Genomic DNA, 27,406 nt, shown 5'->3' on the forward strand with positions numbered 1-27,406 from the left:
GAAAATTTGAAGAGAGATTATTGCTGTAAACCTGTGAACTTCAGCAGGGATGTCACTTAAGATTTCAAGTTCCAGGGTAAATACAACAAGTAGGCAGGCAATCAAACTCGCTTGAGATGGGGCACATGAGACGAGACTGGATACTGCAGTCAAGAGTAGCCATTTATACCCAATGTAAGCAAAGTGGTGTGTGCAATAAAGACCAATATAGTTCACGCGTCAGTCCAAAAGAAATCTCTATTTTTATGCCAGACATATGCAGCTAAATTGGAATGTTAAGTTCTACACAGCCTTAATTTCACTTGCTTGATTTTGGTGTAAGACAAAAGGTGGCTCGCGCAGTGGGTTTTATGCAATTGGTCCTTTACAACCTTTAGTTTTTCCTTCCAAGTTGGCTTATAAAGAAAGGCAGAATTTGACACTGCGGTCTTAGGTACCTAACTCTGTGCATCCCTTCAAATTATCTCAAATTCACTCTTCCAGTCCCACTTACAATAATGTTACGTTATTTCTGACTCAAAGCCAGTATTTGCTGGTTGGAGTGTACAATGTGTACATCGCATTATAACACAAACTAACCTAAATTAGCTGCCTGAGACTTGTTCTTGTTCTTGTTTTTTCACTTCAGTATGCAAGATGTACAGGAAATCGGTTGAAAGAATTGAATCTGCTTTATTGTTCTAGAGCTTTGTACAGTCCTTTGAGTGCACGTTAAATTTGTTGGTTTTTTTACATTACATCAGTTAAATTATAATAATTTTGAATTCTATAATTATAATGTAGCAGTGTCAGAGGGAGGGTATGTTTACTTGCTTTGTTTGGTCGCAAACAGATAATAAATAAAGTTAAATAAGTGTTAACATTAGTTTTTTGGTACTGTTCCTCAGCTCTGCAAAAAATATAATTTATTTTACTGTCCTGCAGTTTAAAATACTGTAACTGACCTTAAGCTCAAGATCCAGAATTTTTAAATAAGTACAACACTGTCTAAAAAAAATTATCCCTAGGCAGAATTTCCACTATATATAATATTAAAAATAATACAGGTAGATTGATGAAACTGCATTAAATCTTAAACATTTATTGCTACTTGGAGTTTCATGCCTCTTGCGAGGCAATCATCAGGCAACTGATGATTGATGAGTTGTATGATGATTGCCTTGCAGGAGGCATGCAACTTCTGAGTACCAATAAATGTTCAAGATTTAATCCAGTCTCCTTGTATTCTGCTCTAGTTCAACTATTGAGCCCTCTTATAGTCAATGAGGACGTCACTCTGGTACTTCATTATATTAAAAATAATATTAATTTTTAAAAGCATCCAAGGTCAGCTATTTTGCAGGAGACTTCTGGAAATTATTAATCGCATGATTTCATTGGTTCCTGCAAGAAAAGAGAAGATCATAAAGGCAAGTCAGTTGATTGGAAATTAATAGACCCAATAGTAGGTAAGATAAGTGAATGCTATTATAGATATTACTGTGGCAAAAACTAATATTAAACAAGGCTGTGCTATTAATAGCAGTTCCAGGTGGCCTGCCTACCTTTTGCTCCAGGTTGAGTAGAAAATCTTAGTTTTTTTCATAGAAATCGTATGCTGGGTACCTTGGATTTCACAGGCTCAGGGCACTGGGTTCCCTTCCCTCCCTTTTCTTAGAGTACAGCCTTGTTAAGCTACTTATTTCAGCCAACAAATGACAAGGCATGGGTTGACAGTTTTTCTGGGAAATGAAGTTTGTACCAAGTTACTGCTTAGACATTCCAGTAATAATTGACCCAAGAAAAATTGTTGACATGAGATCAGGATTCACCATTATTCCACAGCTCTAGAGTGCATGTGATATACTTCAAACTTGACAGTGCCCAGAAGAGTTGTTTGTTTTGGTACATTGTGCATGTGTTCATGTAAGCTGTACTTTAAACTGGCCAGAACTTATCAAAAGTAGCACTTGGGGTAAATAATAATTGCATAACTGACAATAGAGCATTTTCACTCATGTGACCAGCATCTATGCAATTCATTGGAACAAAAGAAAGGGTTTGCATAAGAAAAGATTTCAACCCCCACAGGATTTATTTGGAACAACAACATGGCCACTGTTTCATTGTTTTGGGACACCAATATGGCCACTGTGATGTCATGTGAAAATGCTCTATAACATCTGGTTTTCGCTAGCTCATAAGCATAAGCATAAGGACATCCGCACGCGCAGAATGGCATATTTGACTCAATTCTTGATACCAACTCTCCTCAACCCGATGATAAACAAGATTGCATATGCCCTATTGCTTTTGAAATGTTCAAATGAGGTCTGGGTCAAATTGGCCTACGATTGATCCATGGCCTTGTGCTTATGCTTGTGCTTATAAATGTCAACCCCATTTTCACTAGTCAGAGCTGTGACATAAGCACAAGAAAAAACAGAAAGAGCTTGTCCGTTTGGTGTGTGTTTATGCTTATGTCGACTCAGTTTTCACTTGCTTACACATGTACTTGTGTTTTTGTTTATACTTATGCGCTAGTGGAAATCAGGCTTAAGATGCTATAGAAGTACTACCTTCTAAAATCTGATGCACTCTACAGTCCCTCATGTACTGCTGAACAGCATAGTCCTTTAGGTAGCCATAACCCCCAAAGATTTGGAGAGCATCATTACAAATCTGGAGAAAAGTTCAATAAAGTGGTTTTGTTCACCTTGTTCCCAAGCTAATAATAATAAATAACATTTATGTGTACATGGACAGTGGACTAGACGCATAGTAAAGAGTAGAATTAAGAGCAGAGTAGCTTTAGCAGATGCAGGTAGGGCCGAGGCTTTGGGGTAAATGACTCCCCTGTTCGAGGTCAATGTGTGGTATTTTTATGTTTTAGTGTCACTGCTGCAAAAAATATTATGTAACAATCAATGATTCAATTTTAACATTGTGATGTGGTTCTCAGCTATATGTGCCCTCTGCTGGGATTGGGGATTTCAACTCAAGTTCAAAAACTAAGGTGTTTAAAAGGAACGCTTTTCTCTCCGAAAACTGGGCATCCATAGCATACCCAGTTGGCCACCTGAGGCCCGCTGAGTAGGTTCTAAGGGTTACTGGAACCCCCCTTGTTTTTTTGTTCTTTTGTTTTTGTTCTCTCCGAAAACTGGGCATCCATAGCATACCCAGTTGGCCACCTGGGTCCGGCTGGGTAGGTTCTAGGAGTTACTGGAACCCCCCTTGTTTTTTTGTTCATGTGGGGGTTAATTAGTTGCAGGCAACTACAACTAAGTTTGGTGTGCCTTTCTTTGCTCTCATATCAAGTTTTCACAATCTAAAACATTAACATTGATTGATTTTAACTCAAAAACGCCCATTTATGACGCCTGTTGCTCACTGTTATTCTGTCAACAGAAGGAAAATTCATCAAGAAATTATTTTAAGAGCTATAATTATCTGTGACATGTGCATGCCTTCTGGAATGCTTTAAAACTGAACTTTCTTATTTCAAAAGACTTGAAATGCCCATTTTGTGAACAAACCTCAAAACATTGATCTGTTGCAGACAGCTTAGCCATGGAACACAGTGTAGATGCATCAGGAGACTTGGAATCCAGAGCATGAGCAGCTTGACGTACAATCAGTCGAGACGTTATAAGAGCTGTCGCCATCTCAGCTAGTTTAAACTGGATGTGCTGAAAGACATGAAAATATGTGGTTAGTGGATTGTTGTGAAATATTTCACGTTACCAAAATACAGATGGTATTCAATGTAACTTAAATGAGTTAACACTTGTGCACTAAAATTTTTAATGCATCACTTCATCTTAAAATTTGAAAGTTTTCTAACACTTATTGAGTCTAGAAAATTTGTATACATGTGGATATCGGGGCTTGAAGGGTCATGGGTGACAATACCCTTGTACTAGTGTCATGTTCTCTCTACACAAACTTACATTAAAATACCTTAAGTTGTACCAGTGAGAGTTCTCACCTGATTGTCTGCTAGAGGTCTGTTAAACTGTTTCCGCACCTTAGCATGTTCAATTGCTTGTTCAATCGATGCTTGAGCAGCTCCTAATGAGCAGGATGCTGAAGAAACATTGAAATGTCAAAAATGAATAAAGCGAAGATTGTTCTTTAATTTCCACTCTTACAAAGAAAGAACTGGCCTCAAAAGTTTTTTAACTTTTTGCCTCTTCATGATGACTCCACTATTAAGGTTGGCGTGATGACAGTCAAGCGTACCCGCCAAGATTACATTAATGAATAGGTTTTTTGAAAGATGAAACCATTAGTCTTTGCCACAACCAGTATCAAATTCAAATCTACATTCCTGCATGCATAATGAACAGTGAATTTTTTACGATAACCTGTCTGTACTTGGTCAGATTGAATAAAATTGTTTGAGGGTATTTACATCAAATTCAAGAAAACTGAGCTTTCACAACTACCTCGTGTGTGAATTCACACATGCAGGAATACAGAGATAAATCTGATATCTACAACCTATCCAATGGATTCAATTTTAAGTAATAAATTCATTAATGGAATCTTGGGGGTATGCTTGACCTGGCTTGACTGTAATATTATTCAGTTAAAAAAATGAGACCTTGGGTGCCAGGTCGGCCTGCATTATTATGAACTAAGAAATTGAAATCTATATAAAAAAAAAAACACACAACATCCAAGAACAAAACGGCATGAGTGACTTTCTGTTGCTCACCAATATTTATACGTCCACCATTTAGTCCATACATCGCTATATTGAACCCCTGAAAAAGTTTCCCAAGGTGAATACATAACGAAAAATTTATATGAAGCACTGTTATTTTGCAAATGGAAATTATTTCTATATAGACATTGCCTGTCAATGACCTCTGCATTCAAATACGTTCTGCACTTATTTGAAAAGTGTCATGGCCCTTTTTCAGTAAATAAAACGGTATTTCCACAAAATAGAATAGGCTTAATTCTGTAGCAGTGGTAAGCTAGTGTATTTCCTCAAATAAGTACCCATGCTGTAATATGCACCTTCCCCCAAATAAGTGCTCTCCCCCTAGGCCAGAATGTCAACTAAGCACCCCCCTCTAGTAAGTGCTCCCCTCCCCCCCCCCCCACTCCCCTCTACATAATTTTCTTAAAAAGTATAGGGATACAAGAAAAATGCAACCATAATTATGCATAATTATTGACCAGGATGATGAGATGATCAATTTTTTTTTCAAACGTGTAAGCATACCAATACATTAGTGTAAAGTGTAAAATGGGACTACGGTTCTCGATTAGCAACCACTGTTTTAATAAACATTTAGTCCTGCATATTGACCTTACATTTATGTCAATAAAGTTGTAGTGTTTGCTTTTTTTTACAAAGATTTAGCCAAAATAAAAGAAATTATAGTATGTTGAATAATAAGGGCCTCCCCCCTCAGTTAAATGCCCCTCCTTTCAGCCAAAATTTTAATAAGTGCCTGGGCGCTTTTTTGAGGAAATACAGTATTTTCAAAGAATTGGTTTTATATAATATACCTGTCCTTCGGCTCCAACCCTGTTAGAAACAGGAACTTTACAATCCTCAAATATAACTGCTCTTGTTGGCTGGGAATTCCATCCAACCTAATCAAAATAAAAGCATTCATGCAATGACTATGTGAGCTGCAAACAATGTTATTATTTTTAATTTATAAAATACTATTAATAGTGATTTTGCAGACTAGCTACATTACCTTTTTCTCTTTCTTGCCAAAACTTAAACCTGGTGTTCCCTTTTCAACAACAAGTGTGGAAATTCCTTTAGGACCTGATAAGATGAATGAGATAAGGAGAAGAAAATTAATCTTGATTTTAAAAAAGAGATGTTAAATGGAGAGAAAAAAATTGCAATAGGAACTTAGCAGGCATATATTGGAGAGGATGACCATGGAAAATTCCTGTTGATTTGTAGCCTGTATAGCAAGCATTTATGCACCAGTCTTCTCTTCCATTTCTTTTGCTCCTGCTGTAACTTTCAAGCAATAACTTGATTGGAAACTCTTGCTACGCAGGCCAATTGATTTGTTAAATACATACCTTGTTCTCCAGTTCTGACCATTACTACATACACATCAGTTTCACCTCCACCACTGATGAATGCCTTATTAGAGAAGACATGTGCCGTTAAAATTATACATTACATTTTCTATTTACTGTATTAACCTTGCAGCTGTTCTATACTAAGCAATGCAAGATAACCCTTATTCTGGACAACAGCCAACAGTTAAATAAGAGAGCTTGAGTGTTGATGGAGAGAACAAGTACAGCATAAAATCTTCTGGTACTCATTTACTTGTAGGTAAAACTACCATAATATTGTAGGTTTAACATGATCAAAAGGGTGCTTTGAAAATACAGTAAAAAAGAACTTTAAATCAAGCTTCACACCATAATCATAATAAATGTTGCTATTGGTAGTAAAATGTTTGTTATCAGTGCTGTGACAACAAGACATCAGATATTCTTTGGAGTTCCAGCTGCAGACCACGAAAACTTTAGTGGACCTAAAGGTATAAGTTATGCCATATTTTTAACAAACTTTAATTGTTACCTTAGAACCATTAAGGATGTAACAATCTCCATCTTTCCTAGCAGTTGTTGACAATGAAGAAGCATCACTCCCACTACCTTTTGAAAAACATGTTCTCATTTGAGATAGAGATTATATAATTTACCAGGTATACCTTAAACATTTGCTTATAAGTTCTGGGGCCCGTTTCTCAAAAGTCCCGATTATTAACGGACCCGCTAAGCTGTCTTCATTTACATTAAAGATCAAGGTTTCAATAGCTTTGCATCTAACATGATAAAGCTATCAGTTAATGAAACAAAATGGAGTAGTTTGCTAGCCAGGACCTGCGCTCTTATTCTTTATAAATTATATTTTTGATTTGAATATTTGTTTTCGGGCCCAAAAAGTTAGCGGGGCTTTCGAGAAACGGTCCCCTGGGCTTATACAACTTCATATGGGGTTTTAGGAGGGTTAATATTGCATACTAAACCCATGAAATGATAGACCAATATGCACTATTACACTCTAATTTCATTGTTTTTTTGGTTACTTATAATTATTTGGCACTAAAAGAAGCATTTCAAAACAAGCTACATAGCATCGCAGATCAATTATTACTCTCTGTTTTAAGCTTCAAAAGGTTGTAATAAAATGAATTTATTTCAATACAAGATAGAGGGGCCCAGCTTATATCCAAACAACCAAATTACTTACCAGGTTCTGTTAAGCAGTATGATGCAAATTTCTGCGAAATTGATGATACAGACAACATAATAATTGACTGTGTAAAATAATTATGTGTTAAATAATTATTATTAATTTCACAGAAAACCAAATCATAGCTAATTTTCTTGCAGTAAGTGCATGGTGACATCTGACATCAGCCCAGGCACTACGCATTTGGCTGGCATGACCATGAGCCATGACCCCAAACTAAGCCAGGGTGATTTGATGCATCCTTAACTTTTTTTCCACAGGTAACTATTGTGGTAGCCTGCAAGCGCAGATGTATTTCCAGTGGTCACTTCTCTCCCTCCGAAAAATAACGGAGGAAGAGAAGCGACGACCGGAAATACGTCTGCGCTTCGCAGGCTACTATTGTGGGCAAATTTTACACAGTGTGCTTATTTGAGAACTTTCATGTCTACTTGTTGTGGCAGAAAATCAGATCCCGCAACTGTAATTCTGGCAAAATGTATCATTTCAACAAAATAGGTAAGCCTTAACACCTTGACAAAATTTTCACTATTGGTCACAGCTAGGGGAGTAACAACTTAAGATTTCTGCATTAGCCGTATATTGTAGCTGGCACAAAAGCATATTTTATCAGACATTGCACCTACTAACCTAAATGTATGGTATTTCCACTTGATAAAACAAAATTATATTATTAGAATAATACCTCCATAGATGCTAATGCAGGAATAAAGTTTTGTCTCAGTTCCTCAGAGCCAAACTCGTCAATCATCCATGCAGCCATGCTGAAAAAACAAAAATAAAACCACTGTTCAAACATAATAAGCAGGTGAACAACAACTCAGAATATGCAAAAATTTGACAGCTCAAAAAGATTCATGATAAGAATTTCCTAGAAGGGCAGATCATCCTAGCACTTTGTGTTTGCTGTATCCAGTTTACATGCAAAGGGTTGTACTTATTCCTAGTGCTTCTAGCACAATGTGATGCTTTTGCTGGGAGGATCCTAGTATTAGGGACAAACCAGACCAAATGGCAGCGGGACGTTCAGTGGGTAATCACAGCAAATAAAAGCTATTTCATTTGGTGTTACCATGAGCTGATGATTGTGATGATTCTGAACTTGTCCAATATTTAGGACCATTTCTTTTTCCAACATACAGCATCAAACCAAACGATAGAGTAGAAAGTGCCGATGAAAGTAACAATCAATGCTTGATTGCTCAAGGTGTTGAATGCACTGCGAGTCAAATACATGAGGATGAGTTGAAAGACAACCACAATCACAGACCAAAATAATATTTCTGCACATAAACCCAACAAAAAGTTGTTCTGCCTTCCAGGATCTTCCAGCCTCCATGTAAAAAGTCCCTTAGTATATTAAAAAGGGAGTTAAGATTTATAATGATCAGTGTTATTCATGATGATGTCTGTTTTATTTTTAGCCCCAAAGAATCATAGGCAGAGGGTCTCACTTGTGAATGCTAAGATATGCAGTTGTGCTGACACATCCTGATGACAGAGCTTCAAAAATTACTGATGCTTCTAATCTGGACAGTCCACTGCCTCCATAATCTTCTTTAGCATACATTGCTGACAGAAAAATCATTGGAAACATTAAAACGTAATGTGCATTTGCAGGTACATAGACCCATCCTTGATTGGCCTGCACTGCAGGCATTTTCTTTGGGTGCATGAATGTTTTTGCTCGCGAAAGCGTCATGTTGAAACTCCCGAAGAGAGGACCCCAATCTTCCTCTGTCATAAAATCAAAGACAGCGGCTACAACAATATGAACATGAACAAGCTTTTGCCCACCCAAAATACACCTACACTGCAGGCAAATCCTTGATTAAGTACCACCTTGCTTTAGTGGCCTTATGCTGGCAAAATCAAACAGTATGCAAAGAAAGTCATGTCTGATAGCTCGGGGCTAGAGGATGTTTCTACTGGGCTAGAGAATTCTGTTCTTAACTTTCAAGTGAAATTTTTGGGGAATTCATATTACAGAAGAGCCATAATCAATGCAATCCTGCTCATCAAAAATATTTTCTGGGCCAGTTTAATGACCTTTAGGCTAGTAATTCTTAGCTACAGCTTGCCTGAAGGGGAAGCTGTATAAAAGATTACTTTCTTTGCACCCTGGCAAAGAGGCTGATAAGATGGTGCTACATTTATGTGCCAAAAAATAAAACCTGTTGAAAACCATTGTGATGTACCTGACGATTAGTATGTCCTGATGCAAAAGGCAGTTTAGTCTGTGTTTGCAAATTAGCCTGACTTAAATGATTTTCTATTTTATATCTCAGAATTAAACCATTATGGTATTTTATTTTTGTTTATTAACATGTCATACATGTTGCTTGAATGTAGTTGTTTGTTAGTAACATAGTTTACTTCACTCACCTCCAAATCCTAGTGCTGCTAGTTTTTTTAATACTTCTACAGGGAATGTTTCCTGGCAAAAGAACATAGACTTGCTAATTCAGATTACTGTGGTCTATGAATTTGTCCCCATCACAAAAACTGTTTTAGATCATATACTAATCCTGAATCTGCAATAAAAGCAATCCCACGTTTTTTTGTATCAAGTTTAAACCCATCAACAATAGATGGGTGTGGGGAAGGGGGCCGCAAGCGATCTTAGAAGGTAACCATGACAACCCTGAGAACGGCACCCACCAGGCACCGTCACACTGAGAACCTCAGTGGAAAGAGGCGCAGATACTTACCAAAACAGCATCCAGAGAGGAGGGAGGGTTAAGGGTAAAAAACAACCATAACTACTGCATGCAAAAGTGACGTGAGCAAAATGATTGACTCCTGCCAAAGCACTGTACAATCACTAAGGTCTTGCTAAACCCCGAGACCGCCCCACATATGATTAGTAAAGGAGACCGCTGGCCAGCATTGTTTCACGTTTAACCTCGCCTAAATTACATTTTAGCCTCAACTCCCTTTATTGCAGACATTGTAGGAACCTCGAGTTAGGGTCCTCATTAGCGAGGGTCCGTAATTTGCCTGGGATTTAGCTGCTGTCCATATTATCGGGGTGTCTGTTATAGCGGGCTGACAACAAGGCATGAGTTGACTATACTCTCACCATGCTGAAATAAACTACATAACAGTAAATGGCACATGTGTACATTAAGACTTAAAACTTGTGAAAGTTATTATCAACAATAACCTCTTGATCCCATTTCATCATTTCAGGTGCCAGCTCGTTTTTTGCAAAATCAGCAGCTACTTTTTGGAACTCTCTTTGATGATCTGTGAGCCCCATGGATGCTGAAAAAGAAGAATGAAAACTTGCTAATAAAAAAAAAAACTATAAGTTTTAAAAATGGGTATTTTCCCACTGTAAATTTTTGGTAAAATAATCAGGTCAATAATCTCCTAAACACTAGGTGGTACTTTCTTACACCATACACCTTTGTATTGTAAAATTGAAAAATATTTCCAAGGATTATCTTCTAAATATTGTAGTTGTAAGATCGGTGTGACTGCAATAAAAAATTCAGAACTAATTAATTGTTGTGTTCCATACTCACTACACAGAGGGTTTTAGGTTTGAACCCCCCCCCCCCCCCCCCCCCATTCCTCTCAAATTCCAGTTAGACTGAAAAGTCTTTGCTTCCTGCGGCTTATGTAAGTTTGTGGGAACACATCTGTCCTTTCAGAGTAAGACTCGCCTCTTCCCCATTTGAAATAAAAAATTCATGAATGGAATCTTGGGCGTACGCTTGACCTCGCTTGACTGTGTAAATAGAGGCAGGAAGTAGGAAAAGGGGTATCCTGTGGATTGCGTAATTCCACGGAATCTCGATAGCACCCAAATATATCTACAACGATACGAGTCTTATATTATTTATTCAACTGTTTTATAACTTTTGAAAATACAAAACTTTCATTACACACGTATGGCCAATATTGTCCCAATAAAAAAGGCTAAAATACGGTAAAATTTTCAGAACAAATTCTCTGTCGCATGTGATGACTTCATGTTTCAAAAGTACAAAATTTGAGAAAAAATTAAACTATTTTACTAAAAAAACGTACGGTCTAAGACAGATGACATGTGTCTCCATGTGTTTTCTCTTGTTACTGATTTCCATTGCTGAGCATTAAGTCCACGAAGGCGTCGAATTCCTCGTAAAAGTGACGAGCCACAAACCCTCGCTAACTTGCCCGCCATTTTTGTCTAAGCGACCTGGCGATGTCTTGAAAAAAGGGGAGGGACTCGGGAGGAACCGGAGGAGGACCCAGGGTTCTAACTGAACGAAGAGGTTGCTAAAGTTGCTGTTCCCTGCCTTTTGATGCCATTTCACCATTCTCTGACCTGAGGGCAGGCTAGCTGGAGTAGCAGGCCTTTTTACCAGATGTTAAAATATATTTTTATTTACCCATAGAGTAGAGCATGGATTAATATTGTTTCACTTTTTATTTAGAAGTGTACTACTCTTTTACTAGAACTTTTTTTTGTCTCATAGTTTTCACTTTCTCTATCTTAGGTCTTGATTGACAAAGTCCAGCTGCAACGCAGGCTAGGGTTTTATTGCTCGACAAGATTTTGTACCTGATCAGAGATGGCATTTCAGATGAATAATAAAAAGGAAACAAATTAAGCAACAAAACCGATTGTCATGACAAAAAGCTGAAACTAAGAGCACTTTTCAAAAAGAAATTTATTTCTTTCCTTATAATACAAAAAAGATAAGCTTAGTTTTGTTGACGTGTTCTAAGAGCTATATACATCAGTGTTGCCTAAAGTTACATCCCAAAGTGGTACTAGCACTATGCACTATGAACAGATAATCAATTTAAATATTAATAAATACCAATTTTAAGCTGCACTTTGCACCAGTTTACTAGAGTTAATGAGTAAATTACAATCACCTAATGATAAAATACTGGGTTGGTATCATTCTTAAATACAGTTGAACCCTGTTGACACAGACACTAAGGGGGCCATAGAAAGTGTCCATATTAAAGATAATTTCGAATTATTGAGAGAAAATCTAAGGGCTTTGTTTCCCCAGGGACAAAGCAAACTGTTCGTATTAATAAGCAGGTGTCTGTAAAGCAGGGTTTTACTGTACATAAGTACCCTACATTAATAAAAAACAGGTGTGAGGTTTGTAATGTAAAGTTACAAACCATTTTACCTTCAGTTCCTCTTAGGGGCCACAAATTTGAAGAAAAAAATTGAGTAAGGCTGTTCTCTATGAATAATTAAGGTAGGGAGCTCAAAACCTCCAAACGTTTGAAATTCATGATGCTCTGTTTTGTAAAAAGTACTATTTCTTGGTGACCAAAGGGCTTCTCGGCAGGGGGCATTATAAAATAGATTGAGAAAATAAGTTTATTATTATTGAAGAGAGCCAAAGTTGATTTCATAAATAACATAACATTGCATCTCGATTATTCCATCATTATTACAACCAAATGTAAGAAAACCTAGCACCTTTTAAATAAATCGTGGAGTATATCCAAATACCTTCATAATTTTACTTTAAGATAACATGCACAATTTAGACACTGCCTATAAATTTCCTGGGTTCCAAGTGGGAAGAAAAAAGTGAGCTTATTTTCAAATTTGGGAACTTCCTAACTAGTACTGTACTTATAAGCCTCTCAAGTTAGATACATATCACATGTCATCCAGAAATCATGGCCATACAATATTTTATTATTTGTGAGCTATCTAATATTTAATATTTTGCTCTGTTCCTAACCAATCAAAATTGTCTACTACAGTGTAAACACTCTGAAAATATTGTCTTCTCCTACAATTACCAGGATAGTGATAAAAATAAATATATAATAATAAATCATTTTAGATACATGTAGAACCATAATTTATTCTACGCATCACAGATTATTAAATAACATCATTATAAAACAGATATAATTGAGTAAATAAATAACTTAGTAAGAAATGAAGGTATTGCCTTTGCCCTGCAAATGGCTAGACCTTTGCATGGCTTGGGTGATCATGCTTCTCTTCTTCATAGAGGCTCCCCTTGGGTATTCCAATAAAAATTTCCAACCCCCCTTGCACTCTTTTTTTTCCCTCCACTTCCCCTGCCTCTATGGACGAGAGAGTGACTATGTAAAATGGCAGTACCGTATCCAGGGGTCAATTAAATAAAACTTTTACAAGTGTAATTTAAAATCCTAGTGTAGTCTATTGTTTTTGAGTACGAAAACAATAGCCACACTTGTAAATTACACTTGCAAACGTTTTATTAAATTGACCCAAGTAGAGGGTATAAAAATAGTGTTAAATTACTACTTACATCCTAAATACACTGCCACTGTTTATCAAAGAACCTGGCCAACTCTAACCTGTGGTATTTCATAGACGTAGAAGTTTTAAAAACGTGCACATTTAAAACCACAACTCATCAGGATCAGTGGACTTCTTTCCAAGTATGCTTTGTTCCCAGTCAGAAAGCTGAATCAAAAAGCCACGATTAGGGTGAATACACGTCCTCCTGTCTCTAACATAGTCATGAGCGACCTTAAGAGTCCAATGTCGGGATTTCATTAAGTATGCAATGACAATTGTTGAACTGCGGCTCACACCAAGATTGCAGTGAACTAAGATGCATCCACCCGTAGACAGTGCATCAGAAATAAACTGGCAAGCTTTGCAAAAATAGACCTTCAAATCACTGGAAGGATTATCGTCCAGTTTGATATTTAGATACTGAATGCGATCAGTGAAGGGAGAGGCATGTTCACTTCCAATGTTGATGACATGGGTGAGTCTCAAATCAGATATTACTTTAGCATTAGTTGCTTGCTCGCCTTTGCCCAAGTAGAGCTGGTTTTCTATAATGAGAGATGGATATACAGTGATTTCTTTATGATCTCGTCGAATGGTAAGTTCTTTGGTAGTGCACATAAATGGCAGAACTTGTTGGAAACTATCATATCCTGAATCTAAAAACAGAGGTTCTACCAGCTCAAAATTCATCAACTCCCTCATGAGCTTAATCTCAGGCTGCTCTCCGTTTCGCAGGTCCGAGACTGCGTTTCCATATACAATTACGTGTGTGTACTCGCTAAGCCGATTAGCAACAGCGTCCTCGCCGAAGTTGAACCCATAGCCGAGCAACGGGGAAGCCAGATCATTATACAGGGTAGCTCCGCAGCGAGCTAAAATAATATGACCGCGATCGAACTCCGCTTTAGATCTAGCATCCACCAAGAGCAGATAAGAAGGATCGAAGATATTGGAGTGTATTGCTCCGTCCCAGAAATAATTGTACAGTTCATTGCCGGTGATCAAATTTGATGCATCAATGCTCCCGCTTGCCTGCCCAGGAAGAAGCCCCGGTGACTGCGGGACAACGTTGGAATTCGAGTCTTGAATATCTTGATTTTCACTTCCAGCAGCAGTTGAACCGTTTGCAGTAAATGCTTCTTTCTCACTCCTCTGAAAATTGGACGAAGCACTAGTTTGGCTCGCTAGAGTGTGGTTTTTGGTCGGTCCAGAAACCTTCTCAAGTTGCTTGTTGTCGGTGTGTTGTTTCGTCTTATGGCTAAGCTCCCTTGGAGATTTCGAGTGCGCCTTTTGTGAGTTTACCGTTTGAGAATGCAAAGAATCTTGAGACTTCTTTCTCATATTTATATGTGATATCCAAAAATTTTTACTATCTCTTCTTTCCATTCCTTTAGTTTCTTGTACTGATTCCGCGGCTTGTTCGCGCTTTCCACTCTTCACTCTTTTGCCACTATTCTTCGAATCTCCTTTCACATTGACTGATCCATCATGTTTATCCTTTTTCACAGACTTTTGCCTCGGACTCCGCGAAAGAGTCCCTCCCATTGCAATATATTGCCTAGCAGAACTGTTCCCTGAAACCCACTGCGAAAAGAAAATAATTTCACCGTAACTTGCGCAAGCATCTCATCTTGGAAAGTAAACATTTATTGTTCACTTCTCCCCGTGAGGTACTGGTAACCAATTTCGGCAGCGCGAGCCTATTCAAGCTTAGGAGGGAGGGGAGGGGTCGGCCGTGAACATAGTCTTGGGAGCTTTTTCCTGGCAGTGTCGCGAAGCCTGAGCAGGCGGAGTATTTTTAACGAACCACGAAATGCTTGTTAATGTGATAAAATACTGTGTCAAGTGTTTGATATTACTTCTCAAACGAAACGAATTTATAAGGAAAATAAAGGTGCAATAATTAGCAGTCTTTTAAACTGCGAGCAGTCTCTTATTTTTCTTTGTAACTGAAAAGGGCAGAACATTCTTGTTCAAAACTTTGTTGAGTAGCACCTCCCGGGTAGAGTGAAGGGGGAAAAATACCAAGCGCGAGAAGTCCAGGCCCCGATTGTTCAAAAGTTAGATAGGGCTATCCAGTGGATAAATCACTCTCCAGCGGATAAGCATTACGAAAACTAATTGCGTTATCCAATGGATAGAGATTTATCTACTGGATAGTACTATCCACCTTTTGAACAATATTCCGCGCGGCCAATTCGTTTCGGATCACGTGGTCCCAGCGAAGCAGTTCCCGACCGTTCGCCTCGGAAACGTCACCGAAGTAAATAGACCGAGGCCTGGGAAAACGCCGCACAGGGACTGGGCAAGGACCAGTATTGTAACCGCGAAAAAGGCGAAGGAAGTGAGACGACTCACGTAGAAAGAAATAATTTATTTCTATAATCTAATTTCTGCATTTGATACTTCCTTCTATTTGACTGAAGAAAGAGGCAATCATTATATACTTTTTACTCCCATCTCAGTTTCTGTTAATTAGTATCCTGCTTTTTTTTGAAGATTTTTTCACAGAAGTAACTACATTTATGCCTGTACTGATAACAACAACAACAATAATAATCATAAACGTAATAACGACAACGACGATACTATATACCACCAAGAGATAACATTCTCTCTTGATACCACTAAAGCATTTTCTGAAGCCCAGCCCTACTCTATTGTTTTTTTTGTTGTTGTTGTTGTTGTTTTTTAATAATTTTGATTATAATTTGGAATAGAACTTTATAGTCCCCTTTTTTTTTCTGTTAGGCTGTATTAAAAACAGTTGGTCTGTTCACGCAACCGTTTTTGTCTCGTCTCGCAAGCCTTGCGTGGCGAAAGATAAAAAGAGCTGCGTGGAAGACTAGTAAACAAAAACGAAAACGAAGAAGGGAAGTTTAACCTGACTTGAAATTCATGAAAGTAGTATGAGAATAGATAAAAATAATGAATCACTCGCTAATAACAGGCGAGGAAGTCTCAGTAAAATTTCGGAATTTGAGGGTCTCTACAAAAATTGGATAAACGTTAAGTTGATTAGTGTTCATCTCGAGACTGAATACTCGTAGCTGAGCACGAAACATGAGCCATATGTACACTAACGCTTAGGGGAAAAACTGCTGACCGATCAAGCTGCAGCACCACCTTTTCCTCATCCGGGTCAAGTGTCAAATCCAGCAGTCCAGAGCAAGTGTAGTAACTGGTGCAACCCTTTGCGTCAAATGATGCCGCAGCCACGCGCACGATAATATTCTTCTGTTGATGAAGACATACTGCCCCGCTAACGGGGTGTGTATAAGTATTGCGTCTAAGCAAAAGTTGCCTCATTCTCGGGCTGTAGGTAACTATGACGTCAATGCCATAAGAGAATCCTGTCCAACGCCAGCAATACTGTAAAAACAAAATAAAAAACACTTCATTAGAGAAACAGGTACGCTTTATGTCCTCCACTGTCGTGCACTAAATTAATTTGAGTCCAGCTTTGTATTCTCTGGTGTTAACCCATTCTCCACTGGGAATTCTACCGAATACGCCTCTTGAAGCTAGTCGACCTCAAAAAACTGCCTAAAAAGCCGTTTACATGTAGAGCACCTCACGGCCTTCTGTTCCAGTGATCCAAAATATCAGCTCCGAAGTTCGGGCATGCACAGAAAGCAAAATCTCGAGATAGTTTTCGGGTTTAATCTCGACTTTTACCTTTCGCTTTCTCCCCTCCCCTCCCCTCTCCTCCCCCCCCCCCCCACACACACAAGGGTTACCGGTCGTTTCCATACAAGTTTATTCAGTCGATGTGTAAGTAGTTTCAGGTACTAGGCTTAAAGAACGAAGAATCTTCACCCCAAATATTTTTCTTGTTTACGCGCGAACTATACCCATAGTGAACGAAATTAAATTTCATTGGTTGAGTACGCATCGAAACGACTTGTATCAAAACGACTTTGCATCTTTACGACCGATAAAAATGGTGACTACATAAGCAGTTCAAGAGACGTGGATCCACACGGGAGGTTCAGGGCGGGAAAATTGGTTAAAATGCTCACTGATTTCTCTAAATCCCTTCCAGGTAGTGTCTTAGTAGCATTTAGCAACTCTGCAATTTCCCTTGTTCTACAAGCTGTTGGCAATAATGTCGTTTAAGTGCAAGCGCTTCACTGCTAAGAAATTATGAAAAAACTCACCGATGAGTTCCTCTCTAGTATCCGTCCACACCTGAGAGCATTGGTTCTAAATTTGTCAATTGATGGACTTGAGTCTCGATTTTGAGATACAGAAAGCATACAAACCCACTGCGATTTGTACACTGGATGTAACCAATCTGAAGGAAAGTGAGATTACACAGTCAACATTCGTTCACACAAGGAGGTAGCCTTGTACAACAGGATTGTCCCCTGTACAAAAGAGGAGCATTAGACACAGAAAAGAATCCAGACTCTGGTGTCTTTTTTTATAACTGGTTCGACGTGCGATATTGGCAAAGCAAAGGCTAACTCCAGAGCTACAGTTTCACAGACAGAGCGGTTAAGGGTATGGATATTGGGTGGTTTCGCCCGATGGCAGTTCGCCCAGACCAAGTCTGTTCGCCCGATGTTGTCGTTCTTTAAGCCTGAGAAAAACGAAAAAGCATGGAAAGACAGTGACTACACATGTGGAATCCAAGGTTAACTAAAATTACATCTCGGAGAAGTTAGTTTACCATGTTGTAGAGTGTTGTATGTCATCGGGCGAATCGACTAAAGTCCTGGCGAACGCCTTCGGGCGAAACGACCGCAATTCACTCTTGGTAAACGTTTAAAATTTTCGTTGTGGTAGATACAAACTCTCATGCGTACAATACTTAAAAGCTTCTCTATTGAGATAAAGACTGAGCCGCAAAAACAGGTTGAGTACCTTGAGGAATAATTCTGTCAGTGTCCAAGAGCTGGATTGAACGTATGTCATTTACAACATGATGTAGCCTGATCGCTCTGAAGGCAGGAACAAACTTTCTGCCCTCATCAGTCTCTAGAAAACACATGCTGCTATCAGTTGCTCGTGATGCAAAGTATGTATTGCTTTGTGCGCGTACATCTTTCCAGCTTCCCGCCCAGTTGGGATGAAGATGTAGATATGCCCAGACCTTCAGTAAGTTATATACATCTACTTCAATCTGCATTACAAATAATTCTTGAGAATTGACCACTTCGCTCATCAGCTCCACACTACAAAACAAATAGAAACAAGTACTATTCACATGTAAAGTAGAGCCCGGTTTATACGAGCATGCAAGCTCTCCTCGACATATTTTTTCCTTGACGAAAAAAATGTTGAATAAGTATATGACTCAGGGAATCTACCCACGTAGCCTTCCCTAAACTCAACATTTCGCCCTACGCGAGTGATTTAGTGTTAACGTTTGGTTAGGGGAGGAGTAGGTGGGTAGGTCCCTGGATTCTTGAGGGACATGCTATCGATTAGACTGTTAGTTGAATTTCAAAGGCAACAGTGTCTCATTTCCACAAAAATAACGACAAAAAACTCAGCGAATGCTTATCCTAAGAATTCTTCCTCATGAGCTTTTTTAGACGTAGAGAAAGACCTTCTTCATGAGGAAACGACTCTGGCGAACGCTATGTTAAAGAAACCAAAGTAGGTCAGAAGTTTCATGCCAGTCGCTTACTACAAACCTAAACAATGGTCTAACATAAGAATCAAACTAAGAAATAGTACGTGTTGGAAGATTACGATATTCAGTAATCATTACAATTATTAGCTGAGGTTACACTTGATTTTCCATGGATCATTTTTTCATGATACATTTGTTGCCGTGTTTTACATACCGATGCAAAAAACTGAAGGCCGCACTCAAGTTTGTTTCTCGAGCGGTACTCAGTGCACATTGGAATTTCATAACTTTGCAATCTGCTGATTGTTTGTTTTATCTTAAAAGTAAGAAAATCGAAGAAAACCTCCCGGGGGCTTCCAAAGTCGCTTCCTTTAGATTTTGATGTTTCCACATCCCAAGAAAGAAACAGACAAATGTACCGTTAGAGTTTTCCAGAGGAAAAACCGCAACTATGCCATTATTAATTTTGATAGCCTGCGTTTCCTTAGTCTGCTACACAGCCGTGTAGACAGCAGTGCAGCAGACCAACGTTTCCTATGCTGTTTTTTGACACTTGAAACAGTTAGTACTGTCAACTGCCTATGATTAGGCAAGTTATGACTAAATAAACAAAGAAATGCACTTAGCATTTTGACTGGACGTCGTAACGCGGAACCTGTATACATGTACACAGGAGTATCCGATCACCTCGCCACCAACGAAATCGCCATCAAGAAATTCATATCTTAATATATTTTAATTTACTCAAGCGATGCAAGAAAGCCATATTAAAAGTCGCAAGTATTCACAAAAAATAGAACTAAACCATTAGTTAATCATGCCTCAAAAACATTTTTCTGTGAATGACCACATCGCAATCCTAGGCATATGTACGAGTCTGGCGTAAACTTTATGATTATTCATTCAAAATATTTTTCCGTAATCACACACATAATTCATAATTCATCATACTGTTGGAACCAAATTTGCAAGAATTTTGCCATATTAAACCGATGACGTTAAAAGTGCAGAAAAATTGCAGATTATTACACTGTTAACCCAGAAGACCTGGGGACAAGTAGAAGACGAGCTGTCTATTGCAGAGTTATTATGTGGTGGAGAGTAGACTTCTTGGTGGCGAGATGACCCTAAGACCGTAAACCTACTCAAAGTAATATCCCACCTAATCTCCTTAAGAAGTGAAACTGAAGTCTCAGAAGTCAGTCTTCTTTCAAGCCACTTCACACACTTAGCCTGTACCTCTGTTTCACAGTACTGAGTAGCTGCCGCATGATAAGCACAAACTGTAGCTCTGTTTATCGTTTCTACCATAGCTTCAGCACACTGCTGAGACAAGCCTTCCTACAGAAAAAAAGAATAATAATAAATATCAAGATCAATGATTTTTAGGCCCTATCCACACTAATGCGTTTTCAATAGAGAACTCAGCGTGCAAAGAAAGTAATGTCCGATAGCCCGGGGCTAGTGGATTTTGCTATCGGGCTAGTAATTTTTTGTTCTTAACTTGCCCGACGGGCAAGTGTTTTTTGGGGGGGAAATTCAAATTACAGAAGGATTGTAATCAATCCTGCTGATCAAAAGGGGTTTTGGGGCTAGTTGAAATGACTTGTGGGCTATGCCCAAATGACAGACTGTAAAACTGACTTTCTTTGCACCCTGAGAACGCATACCTTTCGACGCGTTTAGGCCTTCCATCCACACCAATATGCTGAGCGTTTTCATCTAAAACCTATCTATTTGAAAATGCTCTTGAACGTGGATCAAAACGAAAACGCAAACAGGTTGTATAAGTGTGGACGGGTCGAAAGCGCATAAAAATGAAAACGATGACCCAAAATATCACAGGCTTGTGTGTTTGTAGCATGCACAGAGAGTTCAACTTACATCACAACGTACAGTTCTACCGTTTTCTAACGTTTTAGTGTGAACAGTCAAAAACGCAATCAAAACGGTAGTGTGGGCGAGAATAGATCGATGCGTTTGAAAGACAACGAAAATGCAAACGCATCAGTGTGGACAAGGCCTCAATCTTTTTACTTTTCACATACTCTACTTTTTCTCCTTTTCCTGTTTCTGTCTAATGCAACTTTTTTTTTAACAAAAAATGATAAAAAATCAACAAGAGGTATACAGTCAATTTTCTGGAGGCAAATGGAATGGGTCAGTCTAGCTTCCTTATTTATCCCTCCCTGTGGAGAATTTCCATTCCAACCAAGAAAAACAGTCATCTTAAAGACAGTTATTTTTTCTGGCCAAACGTTGCAGTTAGAAAACGGAAAGGCCGAGACCTCTGGAAATTTTAGTTGTATGGATCCTACCACAAAAATTCAGCGCAGGTGGCAAATTTGACACTAAACCTTTTTAAGCCCCAATACCCACAGACTAATTCTCCACAATGATCTCCATACATTCCTTTAGATGAGAGAATTTGTTTTAATATAAAGCACTTCCCCTCTAGAGATCATTTCGCAATTCTCGTAACCTGTCTACTTGATTATGTACTGATATTGTTGGAGAAAATTGTTTTTCGATGTTGGTAACTCTTGGGACTCAAAGAGTTTAAAATGTGGATTGCACATTGTACTGACCAACTGGAGTAAGTTTGCTGCAGCCAGAAGAGGAACCACTTTAACAGGAGAAACCATAACTTCATCACAGTACAGAGAGCCAAATGCTGTGTTCAGTGCTGTTGAGATAAACACCAAAATACACAGTGCCACCAGTCAGTGTTGGTTGCATCAACATGTACAGAGATTCCAACCCCTAGAGATCTAAACCTTGAAGACTGTCTCTTCAGCAGTAACCCCCAACATCAACCACCCCACCCCCCATTCACACAAATCAACCCAGTCCCTAAATTGTAATGTGGGTTTGGCACAGGAAATTATACGAAGTCTTACATGAGAAACAAATTAGCAAAATTTGCTATATTTTTCTTAAAATAGTCTTTCAGTAATGAGATGTGTAAAAACAATGCCACAGAAACTAACTATGATCAAATGAATTTCAAACTAAGGCACAGGAACGCTCCAAATTCAATTTTATTCAGGAGAACGGGTGACCCATATAGGAGGCGGGCGTATTTGTGCCGTATCTGGGAGAGTTGGCATGTATGATGTAGGAGGGTAGCTTTTTTTGGTCTATTCCTGCAGTTAGGTGTTTGCAGATGCGAAAGCTGCCAGTAAAGAAGGATTCAGACTAGAGATGTAGAAAAGATAATTCACACATTTATTTCTTGAGTAATATTACCTTCAACATCAATATTTTCATCTGGAATTTCCATTGTAATATGGTCTGCAGAAGATTCCTTCCATGATCCATTGAACATACTTTGAAAGTATGCAGACTATGACAAAAAAGAGAGCTTCAAGTTCAAAAGGGCCACATACGGTAACTCAATATATAGTACAGTGGAACCTTGACATAACAAAGGGCAAAGGGACAGGCAAAATATGTTCACCATAATGAGGTTTCGTTAAATCAAGGTTCTTTTCCATCTATTTTACTATTACTGGGATTAAAAACACAGTTAGCTATACAGAGGACTTTGTTATATAGAAGTTTGTTATATCGAGGTTCCACTGTACATACAAGTGTCAGCTTGCACATTTCCTTAAGCCGTAATTTACCCTACCTAAAAAACCAGGAGGTTGTTTGTGAATTCCAGTGCCATGGACTTCAGGCAAAAATTGAGATGCAAGCAGCAGAAAATAACTACGAGAATGTGCTGTTTGCTTGCTAACTTAACTGAAAAAGCATCACTGTTGTGGAAAGACTCCCAAACAAAAATCACCATGGAGTGCAGAAAAGAGCATGTTCACAACGTCTGACACCCAGCAGGAAATGCAGAGTTCAGAAACATTCACTTTGTTATGAAAACAAGTATTTTACATAATTATCTGTTTTCTTTCAATTCATTTAGAAAAAATGGGATGGTCAGTCAATGGAAATGCTTTAACAGCAGCTTCTGCATTTTGCCTTTTTTTTCTTCAAAATTAAAGTAAATTAATAAAGTATATTACATTACTGATGACATATAAAATGAGATGTTAAAGAAAAAAAACAGGGGAAGGAGATTTTACGGGCATGGCTTCACTTATTATTTGAAACATACCTGGCACATATAGATTCTGTGAAGCTTCCACTCTTTTCCTTTAACATAGAAATAAGGATATGCAGTACAGAGTTAACAAAAACAGATGAAACTAACAAAGTTTCCAGTCTAACAAATTTTATGAACTTTAAAGTGTGACCATTTAAATTGAAACTCAGTACTTTTGCATACCCCATAATGTACAACAAGGTTTAATTTGGTATGTCCTTTTTAAAATAGAGAAACGGAAGGGAAGGGTACTTTTAAAGTTCCTGAAATAGGATTCCTCTTGACATGCGAAAGAAGGACACAGCTGGCACGTTTAAGAATGCTCTTAAAAAATATTTTTTAGCCCAGTTCTTATGTGTATATATGTTTTCATATTTTTAAATTCTAATGTACATATCACTTTTTCTTACCTTATAGTATTTTTAAATTCGCTGTGTTTATCTTTAGTTAGTAGTTTTTACTATCGTGATTTAGGATTGTATCTTGTAGTATTTTAAATTTTTATTTGTCGTGTCTATTTTAATTAGTGCTAAATATTTTAATTACTATTGAGGGCCACTAGTTCATCAGTGTTTACTATCATGTGTTACCCTCATTAACCCATTCGCCCCTGAACCGCCCGTAACCGCCCGTGCGGATCCAGGTCCTTTCTACCCTTTGTGACGTCATCAGTTTTAACGGTCAAGGACAATTTTCTTCGGTAACTTGTGCAGAGTGAAGAGATCTTTCAAACCATACCAGAATGACCACAATTCAGTCAAGGACACCGGAGAAAGAAGCAAAAAACCACGTGACAAGGACCTGAAAATCTCCATGAAAATCTTGTTCCATTACCCACCTACCTTTCCTTTCACCTAATCCTAAGATCCTAAAAGCTTTCCTAAAAACTCTTCCCACCAAAATGAAGCCTACTAAATGCCCAGCAAGAGAAAAAAAAAATGAGGCAAGAAAAGCGAAAAAAGAAGGGAGGAGAGAAAGCGAAAAGTAAAAGTCAAGACTGCTGTGTCACTTTTAAACCCAAAAACTATGTCGAAATTTTGCTTTCTGCGCATGCCCGAACTTCGCAAGCTGATATTTTGCATCTGGATCAGAAGGCCGCCAAGTGTACGACCTGTAGACCGGTTTGTGGTAAGTTTTAGCTCTTTATAGCACGACAGTGACCAGAAAACCACTCGACTAGCTTCAAAACGCGTTTTTCGGCAAAATCTCCAGGAGCGAATGGGTTAAATAAAGTTGCTACCTAAACCTACCTACCTATACCATAAACTGCCACTTATGAGCCCCAGGCTTATACATGTACATCTTCATAAGGGGTTTTAAGACCACCGCGGTCAAACGTCTAAATCGTTATTTTTGTTTTCTATTGCTGGGATTTCATTTACCAGTTAGAGAAAAATGGGCGAAGATGTATAAATCTGTTAGTCAACATAACTATCTTTCCATTTTTCTCAAAATTTTGAGCTTTTTTCGCTGACAACGCTTCGCGCTAAAAGAGAATTATGTTTGAAAATGGCGCCGATAATAACGTCAGCATCGGTTTTCAATCACTTAGAACTTTTTTAGTAAACTTTAAAAACGTTTAGTAAACTAACAGGATGTTGGTAATACCTTAAACTTTCGATAGTGAAAGTAGCAACCTTAACTTTGAAGTATTTCGCTTAACTTTTGCAAATTTCACTCGTTTGACCGCTGTGAAGGTTTTAAGAAGGCTTGTACACAGAGGGGCTTGTAATTGGAATAAAAAAGGGCATTGAAACAATCTATAGCGGTGCTGATCAAAACGAATTTTGAATTTACTGGTTTTTAACCCTTTAAGCCCCGATATCCACATATAAATTCTCCATACTGACCTTCATACATTTCCTTAAAAAAATAGTTGAGAGAGTTTGATAACAGATCAAAGAATTTTTTCTTTGGTGATCATTTTATCAACTCTCATAATCATTTCTCTTGGCAACATATGGATATTGTTAGGAGAAAATTGATGTTGGTTACTATCAGGACTTAAAGGGTTAATAAGCTTTAAAATGTCATAAATTGAATTCATTTCAATACAAGCTAAATGAGACAGCAGCATTTTAGTGTATTACCAGACAGACTGTATTCAGTAATAATAAAAATTTATCAGTTTCTAAAGGCTTCCACTCAAGGATCATTTTTTATTCACAAATTACTAGCTGACATCTAAACTTATCATAATCATCATTCTTTGATAGTTGCAGTCTACTTTTTAAGGACGTGTGTTTTGAATTAAATTTGATTCAAGTGAGGCCTTATATGCTTACCTAGAGCATGTATTGTAACATCGCTTCCTTCTCCATCAAGGAAGAGGGTCTGATAAATATAGTCACAAGTGCCTTTCAATTTTTTTCTGAAAGTTGAACAGTCACATTATTACAAAAAAAATTAATTGTTTAGAAAAATAACCACCTATTTCACTCTTAGGAAATGAGAGTAGACCAATTTTAGAGAAATTAACTAGAAAACTAGCCTGCGAAAACAGCCGTTTCTCCTTGCTCCCTTGCCGCTGGGGATGTTTTGCCAAGAGGTAGGTCTGAGACTCAGCAACAGAAATTCCACACTGATCACATTTATCAATGTTTGCATAATAAATCCGGTAGTCATGGGGTTCCAAATGCAATATGTCCGATTTTACGTTTCTCCTGGTCAATTTTGCTAAGTGTTGTATTCATCTGTGAATGAGCTCCAGCAAAAGTGAAATGCTTCATCTAGAGAAGAATATATTCCAGAAATATTGACTGTTTTGTTATAGTTTTATTGCATTTACATTTGACCTCTGTAGCCTTTTGTCTTTTGTCTGTCATTCTTAACCAATAGCTAAAACAATGTGTTCTACTCCATCCCAGGGGGGGGGGGGGGGGGCACTTTAGGAATTTCTGGGTGGGGATGTGCCGCTAGGACCCTGGAAACCTTAACCTATACCAGAGCTAGTTCAGCTAAATTTTGCTACCCTATACTAGAGTAAACTCCCCAAATCCCCCCTATCCTAGAGTAGCTGTTTTCCTAGTCGAGGTAAAATCTTCAACCAACTGATCAGTTTCCTGAAAAATGATACCCTATTCTAGACCCAACTGTTCTGATTTATATACCCTATCCTAGAGAAAACTGTTTGAAAACCATACCCTTCACAGCGGCACATACCTATATAACCCATATATGGCAGTACCCCCCCCTGGTTACTCAGTTGACCAATCAGCGCTTCTGACCGGATTCTGGACAGATTTTACGTTGTCAGTATGGAATTTCTGACACCGAGTCACAGATGTTCCTCCTCGCCAAACATCCTCAGCAGCAACGAGCAAGGAGAAACGACTGTTTTCGCAGGCTACTGGATAACTATGTCAGTTGTACAATTTGGATTTAAACATATAAAAAAAGCGTTGAGAAAACTGATGAAAATTACTATTTCTCAGCATTTAGACTGGTGATAAATAAGCCAAACCACCGTTCTTTGTCGCTCATTCTCGGCTTTTCCATCACTGTCGCAATTTGGCTGAGGGAGGTTGTCTCTTGTCGCGATTTCATTTTACGCTCTGTCGCTACTTTTTGGGTCGTGTCGCTTGTCGGAATTTACCCTGGCAGGGCGTCAAATAAGGTTATGACAAACTACCCACACATAACCCTTCCCGAGCCCAACAGTTTAGTTTTATCCCGTGCTCCTTTGAACTTCCTTTATATCTATGACAACAGACGGTCTCTAAATGTATTTCCAGGGTACCAAACATTTTGCTGTATGTGCAAAAATAGGCTAGCGTTAACTGCTTGATGTTAACTGTATGATGTTACGTAAGTTATTTGACGACTACCGAAGCAGCTTCTCAAACTGTATATAACATGGCGGATGTTCTAAAGTATGCACTCTTTGGAAAAATATTAGCTCTTTCTTTGGCTACAATCTGTATAGGTAACACAGGAACATTCACCTCTTCACTACATCGACCACTGCCTCCTCGTCCGTCTGACTTCCATCCTCATCTTCGCATTCAGAGTGTTGTCTTTTCCTACCTGCTGATGTGCCTAATGACGATATTGTTGAGCCCATAGCTTAAAGCGGTCAAAAAGGCCCAAAATGGCAGCATTTAGCTCGCTAGGTACGACAACAGCATCAAACGACCAACAGCCGCCATGACTGTTTACAATCCCAGAATGCCACACGCTTCTCTCTTTCCTTGCAATGGTTTATGGGAAGTA

The 27,406-nt window shown here is 38.4% G+C and overlaps 3 protein-coding genes across 3 annotated transcripts; all 3 read right to left on the reverse strand.

The window, feature by feature from the left end:
• Positions 1–652: 652 nt before the first annotated feature.
• LOC140935542 (isobutyryl-CoA dehydrogenase, mitochondrial-like) lies at positions 653–11,435 on the reverse strand. The gene is made up of 15 exons (XM_073385102.1): positions 11,276–11,435; positions 10,404–10,504; positions 9,623–9,674; positions 8,692–8,809; positions 7,923–8,001; positions 7,235–7,265; positions 6,560–6,636; positions 6,046–6,109; positions 5,703–5,776; positions 5,506–5,592; positions 4,700–4,748; positions 3,968–4,065; positions 3,516–3,668; positions 2,559–2,661; positions 653–1,383 (listed from the first exon to the last, which is right to left on the reverse strand). Exons 1-15 carry the CDS (start codon positions 11,409–11,411, stop codon positions 1,328–1,330), a joined length of 1,278 nt encoding a protein of 425 aa, XP_073241203.1. The 5' UTR covers positions 11,412–11,435; the 3' UTR covers positions 653–1,327.
• Positions 11,436–13,538: 2,103 nt separating this feature from the next.
• Positions 13,539–15,141, reverse strand: LOC140933447 (serine/threonine/tyrosine-interacting-like protein 1). The gene has a single exon (XM_073383006.1). The coding sequence runs from the start codon at positions 15,051–15,053 to the stop codon at positions 13,608–13,610; it is 1,446 nt and encodes a 481-aa protein (XP_073239107.1). The 5' UTR covers positions 15,054–15,141; the 3' UTR covers positions 13,539–13,607.
• Positions 15,142–15,886: 745 nt separating this feature from the next.
• On the reverse strand, positions 15,887–27,372 carry LOC140933448 (germ cell-less protein-like 1). The gene is made up of 9 exons (XM_073383007.1): positions 27,139–27,372; positions 25,480–25,565; positions 23,207–23,244; positions 22,342–22,438; positions 21,681–21,778; positions 20,255–20,433; positions 18,378–18,688; positions 17,669–17,805; positions 15,887–16,880 (listed from the first exon to the last, which is right to left on the reverse strand). Exons 1-9 carry the CDS (start codon positions 27,255–27,257, stop codon positions 16,527–16,529), a joined length of 1,419 nt encoding a protein of 472 aa, XP_073239108.1. The 5' UTR covers positions 27,258–27,372; the 3' UTR covers positions 15,887–16,526.
• Positions 27,373–27,406: the final 34 nt, after the last annotated feature.

This window comes from Porites lutea, chromosome 4 (assembly GCF_958299795.1).
Source record: "Porites lutea chromosome 4, jaPorLute2.1, whole genome shotgun sequence".
Taxonomy (NCBI): domain Eukaryota; kingdom Metazoa; phylum Cnidaria; class Anthozoa; order Scleractinia; family Poritidae; genus Porites; species Porites lutea.